This window comes from Phaethon lepturus, unplaced genomic scaffold (genome assembly GCF_000687285.1).
Source record: "Phaethon lepturus isolate BGI_N335 unplaced genomic scaffold, ASM68728v1 scaffold30781, whole genome shotgun sequence".
Taxonomy (NCBI): Eukaryota; Metazoa; Chordata; class Aves; order Phaethontiformes; family Phaethontidae; genus Phaethon; species Phaethon lepturus.
The window spans coordinates 645-9,654 of NW_010520280.1; the positions used below are offsets into that span (position 1 = coordinate 645).

Below are 9,010 nucleotides of genomic sequence, written 5' to 3' on the forward strand. Positions count from 1 at the left end.
ACATAAGCCCTGGCCACCTGCCCCGGGGACGTGTCCTGCCAGGTCTGACACAGGGAACCCGGGCCAACCCACCCCAGGTTGGCCACGAGCAGGGCACCCTGGCTGGTCCCTGGCTGGGAAGGTTAACTGGTCCGAAGGCCAGCAAAACTGGTGTGAAAGCCAGCAAGGGGACTGGTTTGTGTAGCAGGACAGGTGCAGCCTCATCTCAGGGGTCGGTTCGTTCCCCGGGCCCTGCCTGGGCGTGCTAAAGCATGTACGAGCCTGGAGCGGCAGCAAGGAGCACACCGCGGCTGCCGGGCACGGGGCCAGAGCAGAAATCCTCACGTCCTCCCTGCCTGCTGGCTCCACCGAGCGCTGGGAGGCAGGCAGAGCACAGGCAGGCAGGGCACAGGCGGGCAGGGCAGCACCTCTGGGCACATCCAGGGAGGCTTTCCGTTCCCAGAGATCTTCAGAGGTGGCTCCTGGCTGCATTTCTGGATGAAGAAAGGAAAGCCCCTTCGTTTGGGATTCAGATCCTGGAGCCTCTGTAGCAGGACTGGACACTTCAGCAGCAGGACTCGCTCTTGGCACGAGGCAGGAGGATGTGGGACTCACAGGCCAGAGACACAGGCTGGATGGTGGCAGCCTCGCTGGAGGGATCTGGTCCTGATGGAGATGGGATGGAGGAAGCGCACTACCAGGGCTGTTGGTGGGTGCGCATGGAGCAAGGACGGAGCTATCCCTCTGGGTCCCCTGACCAGATCCAGGCTCCGTCACAGCGGGGTGTATCCCACATCACATCCCCGCTGTACTGTTCCCTTGATCCCTTACCCAGCTCCCACTCCTGCAGAGTTGATTCACAACCTCCATCATCACCCTCGAGGGCAGCTCTTCACCACCAGCCTTGGCCAGACCCAGCCGGGGAGGAGAGAAATGAGTCAAAGGGCAATTAAACATTAACAGCAGGCGGTCGCTGCGGAAGGACAGCTCACAGGGCTTCCTTTGTTCCAAAGCAGGGTTTAATTTATAAAAATAACACAACTTAGAAGGTCACCAGCATGGCTAGACGTGACACGCGTGTGTAATCGTCTCCAAACATCCGGTCAGCTCGGTAAACGGACAGGAGAAACCCCAAGACCGGTAGCCAGAATCACCTGAGGAGCAAACAGGAGGGACCACGCATGGCACAACACACCTGGAGAGCCCCTGAGTGGCAGACACCGAGAGGAAGCCTTTAAATCACTCCAGGCAATGAGATCTCACCCTCAAAGGGAAGTGCACCATTCAGCAACAGGATTATTTACCCTCCTCAATGGAAAAAAAATACAAAGAAATAGGTTTGAAGCCAGAATTAAGCTGTTTCCTCCACTAGACAAGTTGGGGGGTTTCCAGTGAACTCCATAGTGTTATAGAATGTGTGGAAGAAGACCCCGTCAGTGTAACTTGCCACAGCTCCAATGCCTGTCCCGCTGACCTCCCCCAACCCAGCTTTTTTTACATCTCAGAGAGGAAAAATGGAGCTATTTTAAACATTGACATCTTGTAGCAACATCTCCCCTTGGTTATTTCTACACCAGAGGAGCAAAAAGTGCTTCTCAGCAGGACAGTTTATTTCTTCTTCCCAGCAACCCAGCACCAGAAACCAGAGCAAGAGCAAAGTGATGCTGGCTATAAAGTCTCTTAACGCTTGCTGCCAAAAAGAGGGAGGGATCTACAGCTGATTGATGATGTATTTAAGAGGAAACACAGAAAAGCTGCCTTGAAGTGGAAAAAACCCAAAAACATATTGCACTGACCACAGGAGAAAACACTTTTAAACAGGACACTTTTGTAGGGTGGGGTAAGGATACACACACTCAGTGGCTTTCATTTCGTAGCTTAGTGTCCTGTCCTTCCTTGCTAAGCTCATACAGCAGCAAGGAAATAAAACTGGGTCCCGACAAAACCATGGGAGCCCAAGGAATCTCCCATTTTCTCTCCCCTAAGAGCCTGGCAGCCATCACGACTTGGACCTCCCTCAGGAATACAACAGACAGATCTTAAGCCTCTACAACATTTCTTGGGGTGACCAGCAACGCTCCCCTCTAAATCAACAGGACTATTCAAAGAAAACAGCAGATGTAACTAGGAGGTAGCAACCCACACCCACCTGCTGATCAGCAACCCGTAACACAACCAGCAAAGCAGGGTGACCGCGTTGCTGCTGTGAAACGAGGGTTGGGGGAGAACATGCCCCCTCCACTGCTCACCTAACCCAAGAGCGCTGTGGGGCCAAGCGAGCTGGCAGATCGCAGGCACCCACGGGCTCTGCGGTGTGGGCGAAGCTCGGGAGACAAGGCCAGCCAAGGGGAGAAATGGCAGAGCTGACAGGCAGCCATTCTGGGTGCTGAATTTCCCTCTCCTTGGGTCAGCACCTTCCTCCTGCCTGTAAATAGCCAGGGCCACCCACATCCAAGGACAGTCCCCCACAGGGGCTGGTGGCACCTACCCAGAGCTCGCAAAGCAGAGCGCTGGGAGAGAGGGAGCATGTGGCTTGAGGGCCTGCAGCCTCAGGGACTCGTCCCCAACGACTTGAGCTCAGGGAGATGGAAGGAGGTGGTGGCAGGAGACTCTGTGCTGTGATGAGGAGCTGGGTACCTGGGGGAGAGCCCTAGTCCTGCCAAAGGGACTGTTCCTGGCACCATGACAGCTTGGGGAAGAAGGGAACGGGCTGGGGAAGACTGGGACAATTTTGGAGCCAGTTTCCCCCTGCAGTACCAGCGAGGTTTCCTCAAGCAACCCACGTCTTTCCTCAGTGCCAAAAGCAGCATCGCTGGGAGTAAGCCGGAAAGAGCCAGGTTTGACCAAGCAGCAGTGCAGCACTGGCAGCCTTGCAGAGGCAGCTGCAGGAGAACCCAGAAGGACTGACAACTCACTGCCCTCCTGGGCATCCTCCATGCACGACACCAAAGTCTTCAGGCACAGTAGCTTTCGGGTCAGATCTCGCTCCGCCTCTGCTGCATTGACACATTAGAGCCACGCATCCAAACCTCTCCACCGCAGGTAACTCCCGGGAGGTGTAACACAGCCGGGAAGGTGGGGACCTTACTGCTTTCAGCACTTAACGCCAACAACGACCTGGGGCCACGGACGCAGGGAGGGCTCTGAGGTCCCTCTCCCCTCCTCAGCACTCTGCCCCCTTTGCAGCACATCGCGAGGGCACTACAGTCAGATGCAGTCCTGCTTCCACGGCTGGCACTGGGAGCGCCCGTGTCCATGCCAGTGGTACGCATGAGGAGGAGAGGGGTACCCCACGGCCGTGTGGCTGCCTGGGAGCTATCTGGGAAGAGGGGAAGGTGTCCAGCTCTGAGTGGCTCTGTTCCCTACTTGATGTTTTTGAGAAGTGCGGTCCGGGCGTTCACCACTGCTTTGAAGGCGTCCTCGCTGCCGGGAGCCACACACTTATCGGGATGGAGCAGCACGGCCAGCTTCCGATAGGCCTTGTTCACTTCATCCCTAGGAGACACGACAAGAGTGAGGGGACCCACGTGACACGCAGCCCAGCTCAGCCTTGTCCCAGCTGGCAGAGCACAGCAGGGCCAGGAGCTCTCCCTGTGCTAAACATCCCTGTGTAGACACTTTTGAACCCTTCCCTTGCTGGCATTAAGGACTAAGGCTTTGGAGGTGATGCTACGGAGAAAAGACTGAAGAAAAGCACACAGGGCACTTCTTGGTGTGACATGTGACATGAGGAGGGGGAGAACTCCTCTCCTGGGGCAGATACCCCCTCTCCACGACAGGACTGTGCCAGCACGAATGCTCCCGTATCATGCTGGACACGTGCCTGTGACATGTGCCTTGGTGTGATGAGTCTCTGGCACCATGAGAGCAGAAAGCTGGGAGACAGCGTGGGGGCACACGCACCCTGACTCAGCTTCACATCAAACCGCCTACGCACTCCGGGCGAAGGCATTGCACATCACTTCAGCCCTTTAAGCCTTGGGTGTCTGGTCCAAGGCAGACATCTCGACTCCAGCTGCAGGCTGTGGAGAGAGGGGGGCACCTCCTGAGGGAGATGAGTCCGCCTGTGCTGGCAATCACAGCACAAACTGCCCTGCAGAGCTGCTGATCTCTCTCCATGGATGACAGGAGGCTGGAGTTGGGGCTAGGCTCAACACCTGCCTTTCAGAGAGCCAACAGGAGGATGTACAAGTCCTGAATGATACATGTTATCCAAAAATCCACCCTCCAGTCCCTCCATTAGTGGGTACTCAAGGATAGTCCTCGTGTTTCAGAGAGAAGAAAGCAAGGCATAGCTCTGGGAGCTTGTTTTAGCTGCCCAAGTCATACAGCAGAACTGGGAGATTCAATATGCAACCTCTTACACACACAACAACCACTTCCACCTGGCTAGAGGTCCTCCGAGGAAGGCAAGAGAAAGCTTGTCTTGTGGGAGTACTATTTCCAGGTGGAAGAGCTGTAACATCAATCCCTTTTTGATAACATGGGGCAGCAGCCTTACAGCAGCCTAAAAGCTTCTCCAGGCATGAAGAGCAAGGAAAGTAAAGCTGCAGCTGCTCCAAATATGTCTGGCAAGTGAGTGACCAGAGATGGCTCAGCCTGCAGGCAGGACACAGGGCCAGGCAGCTGACAGGGCTGAAGTTCTCACATTCAGTCTGGCTTGTCTGTTAAAAGGGTAAACTTGGCGCTCAGGACTGAGGGTTTCTTTTGCATTGCCTCAATTTTGTGGCTGGATACTTGTGCCCAGCTGCTATATAAACCCAGGTGAGCTTATCAGCAGGCAGGTCACTAAAAGATCACAGATGCAACCTGCCTACTGGGTCAGAAAGATTACAGACAGCCAGGCAAATGCCGAAGTCTCCCTCACCTTGTGGCTCCGGGTTTGACCCCCAGCATGTCCCAGCTGTCCTTGCTATGGCGAATCCTGCGAATGGCATCTGCCTGCTCTTTGGTGAAGCTGACCCCCATGCTGGAGGGGGGACGCTTCCCGCCATTGTCACACAGGTCAATGATGGCGGAGTAGAAAGTCTGCGGGCACAGGGAGGAGTTAGCAGGAAGGAACGGTCCCCAAAGGCCGTGGCACTGCATTGGAGATCCCACTGCCCTTGCTGACTAAGGGCTCATCCCCCGATGCAAGGGAGAGCATTTGCTGGCTGCATTTCCATCCCTTGCTGGATGTCCACTCCACACTGCCTGGGCCATGGGGGGCTGGGATACCCGGAGTCAGGGAGAACCCGTTCCCTTCAAGGGCTATGGGACAGACTGAGGAGGAGGCCAGGCCCCACATTTCTCTCAAACCCACTTCAGCTCAGTGCTAGACCTGAAAAGGTGACTTGGTCGTCTCTGCATCATGTTCCCAGTGCAGCAAGAGGGACCACCAGCTTTGAGTAACGCAATGCTAGGGCCAGCTCAGGACTGGGAGGACCTATACTGATCCTGAGCTTAACAGCTACAGCTTTCTCAGGGAGGCATTTCACTGAGAAGACACCTCTGGGGGGGAGGGCAAACAGGTTTTGTGGGATCCAGGCAGTTCAGGGGATAGCCTGCCATCAAATCCTGGCTCCGTGTGATGTCTGTGCCCTCACCACCTTCATTCCGCCTCACCTGAAACATCTCGTTGATTCCTTCTCCTGTTTGTGCCGATGTCTCAAAGTAAAGAAAGCCCCGGCTCTCTGCCCAGAGCCGCCCCTCGCTTTCATCCACGCTGCGGTGCTTGGTGCAGTCGATCTAGACCAGGAAAAAAGGCAGAAGTCAGAGCCCAGCCAGGGTCTGCAGCAGCTGGAGGAACACAACTCCAAGGCTGATTGTCTAATAGTGGGCAAGGGCCCTGTCTCGTTGGAGAGGCTGTTTGTTTGTCCTGAAGGGAGGGAGACAACATGGAAAGAAAGCACAGAAAATTCAAGTGAAAAGGCCTTTGAGAGTTTATCTAGTCCAGAGACAATGTCACCTCTACGTGATCCCTTCCTGACTGATGTGTGGCCACCACATTCTCAAAACTGCACTGAAATGTTGTCTCCGGTGCTCCTCACACAGAGATCTGGCTCTTACAACAGTATTCCCTACAACCTAACAACACTTCCCTTGCTGCAGCTCAACACCGTTGAGCTCAGGCTGGGAACACAACGAGCCCTGAGGGCCAGAGATCAGGACCGCACCGCAGCCTGGCTCCACACCACAGCCCACCTTGTTTGCACAGACAACGAAGACAATGTTCTCCATGTTCCCATGGGCACCCAGCTCCTGCTTCATCTCGGCCAGCCACGCGTCCAGTGCGTCGAAAGACTCCTTTTGTCCGACGTCGTAAACCAGGATGACTCCCTGTGTGTCCTTGTAAAACTCATTCCTCACCTGCGGGGACAAAGGCAGGGTGCTGGCACCCACAACGGCCAGCTGAGAGCACATGGCCGGGCAGATCTGGGTGATTGCCATTTACCTGGCACCTATTAGGTTCTGTGATAAAAATCTCATCTTCACACAAAGAGCAGATCACAGGAAAAGGACAGATGGGGGATGCCAAATAATATCCTCATTGTGTTGCCAGAGGAGAGCAGTCACTCTGTAAAATACTCACCTCCACACAAAAAAGCACAGATACACAATGACAGACAACATGTCAGACCAACTCCTGGGGAGACTGGGAAGTCTGGGAGTCGACCAAGACACCCATGAGTGTCCCAATGTGTAAGGCAGCAGGGGAGAGCGAGGATCCAGGGCCAGCCACTGGATGGACTACATGTCTAGCTACTAGAGGGATCTGCAGGATGTCTGTCTGTGCATGTGGGTGTGCGTAAAGGGTCTGTACCAGCAGCTGGAGTGGGGCTGCAGCCCCTGGGGGTCGTATGCCCAGTGCCAGCAACTGGGGAGACTGAGGACCCCCAGGACAGCTGCTGGATGAAAGTCTAAGGACAGCTACAGGATAGTTATTCCTGATCAGTCAGAGAGGCCACTGGTGCTGTTTGTGCCAGTGCCGTTTCTGTCTATGTTGATCTGCACTGCCAGCCATGCGTATACGTGTATGCATCTTGTATAGCTGTCCCTGCTTACTGGGGATACGTACTGAGCCTCGCTACTGGCTGGACCTCGGAGTATGGAGCTGTGGCAGCCTCACCTCCCTCGGGGTCCTGGATTCGGCAGCCCCTAGCAGCAGGGAGTCACTGCTCACTGACGGTTTCCAGTGCTGGCCTGCATTAGGTGTCCGTGGCAGGAAAGAAGGGGGAGTACTGTAGTGGAGGAAGCTCGTAAGTAATGTATTTTCAAGTTTCCCATCCCCAATGCCAGTTTCAGGCAGATCTGAGGAAAGCTGATGGGTGCTGAACGCTTCTGAGCTGGGTCAGCTGAGGGCAGCTCTGCAGTGTGCTGTCCGGAGCTGGGTCTGCCTTACCTCGTAGAAGAACGGGTGCCCCGCCATGTCAAAGATGTTCACCTTGATCTCTCGGTCTCGAACCTGCACTCTGAAAGAAGAGGTGTGAAATGTTTGTGAAGGCTCTAGCTCAGCCTTTGCACAGGCTGTGCCCCCGCAGGAAAACCCCTTATCATTGCCAGCCCTCTGCACAGAAAAAGCTGGGTGATCAAAGACAGAAGAATCGGTAAGAGGTTCCAAGTGTTGGTTTAATGGCCAGAAAACTGCCCCTAGAGCCAGTCAGACAAGGACAGCACCAGCTCTGGTTGTAACATGAGAATGGGGAGCTACACTACCAGAGGAAGGCTGATGATGCAGATTATCTTATAAATAAAGCAGAAATGCAGACTATGCCATGGAAACTAAGCAGCCCTGGCAGAGCACACCTGGCTCAGGGCAGTGTGGTCACTCAGGAACTGCAGGAGATGGGACAGTCCCACTGCACCTCTTCCCTCTACCCCTGTGGAAACCAGTGCCCCCTGCAGCAGACACCTCGCTCAGGCCCTGGCAGACCCATGCCCGCCGTCTGTGCAGCTCATCCCACTCTCCCAGCACTTGCGACACAAAGGTACTTACTTTGTGACGCCATAGTCGATACCAATAGTCGCCAGGTATTTCGGAACGAACCTCTTCTCACAGTAACGCTTTATAATACAGCTCTGGGAGAAAGAAAAAGGGAGTCTCAGCAGGATGGCACCATAAACCATAATATTCACATTAATACCAAATTTGCCAACAGCCCTGGATGGCTGCAGAGACATCAACTCTGCCCTAAGTCCCTAAACCAACTAATTAACCCACAATCAAAGGTCCAATCTCTACCAGAAGCAGTTTTCTTTCTGCAAAAAGAAGGAAAAGCCCCATGGTGTCTGTTACTCCTTACCTGTTCAGAGCTTGGAGTGCCAAGATTTATTCTGATTTATTCCCCTACAGAAAACATTCAGCCTGAAGGAGCTGTGTATTTAGAGGCCTGGGGGCAGTCAGCTCCCCCCCAAACCAATGAAGAACAATTTGGCAGCCTGAGAAGTTCATTCTCAGGTGCCTCCAGCCCCAGATCTACCCAACTGGCTGAGATACTGTTTTAGGGAGAGGAGACGGCTGCTATCTGCATTGAGAGATAAATGCCATAAGGATAAATGTCACCTGCCACCTCTTTGCCCACTCACTCCATCCTGCAAGATCCTTCTGGATTTTCTTACTAGCAAGTGAGGCATTTGTCTGCCCCAAGGGAGTCCTCGTGCTGTCAGCAGTTTAACAGAGCTGTTTATTTAGAAAACAAAAATAGGGCTGCACTTCAGAACCTGGCTGGGAGAAGAAATAACATCCTGGAGAAGAGCTGGTTCACTCACCACAGCAGGAGGAAGGGAGGCTCCTGAGGAAACCCTGACTAAAGCCAAACTGGGGGGGGGTGGGACTCCCCCAGCAACCTCCGAGTGCCCTCAAGGAAAGCTGGAAGGGCCTGATGCGCACTTTCTGCCTTCAGGCGCTGCACTACGGTATCTGTGGCTGGAGCACGGTGACGCGGGCTCCCTCTGAAGGAAGCAGACACGGGAACGAGTGTACCTCAGCAGCTGGATCACGGAGGGACCCACCCCACAGAGAGGGGAACACTCTGGGGGCCATGTGGGCTCG

General features: G+C 54.5%; 1 protein-coding gene across 1 annotated transcript; it reads right to left on the minus strand.

The window, feature by feature from the left end:
- Window positions 1-3,341: 3,341 nt before the first annotated feature.
- Window positions 3,342-8,037, minus strand: DNAJC27 (DnaJ (Hsp40) homolog, subfamily C, member 27; the record flags this gene model as incomplete). The annotated part of the gene is made up of 6 exons (XM_010297346.1): window positions 3,342-3,474; window positions 4,847-5,007; window positions 5,584-5,706; window positions 6,163-6,327; window positions 7,361-7,430; window positions 7,955-8,037. Coding segments are annotated over 6 exons (735 nt in total), but the record flags the coding sequence as incomplete, so codon positions are not given.
- Between the last annotated feature and the right edge of the window lie 973 nt (window positions 8,038-9,010).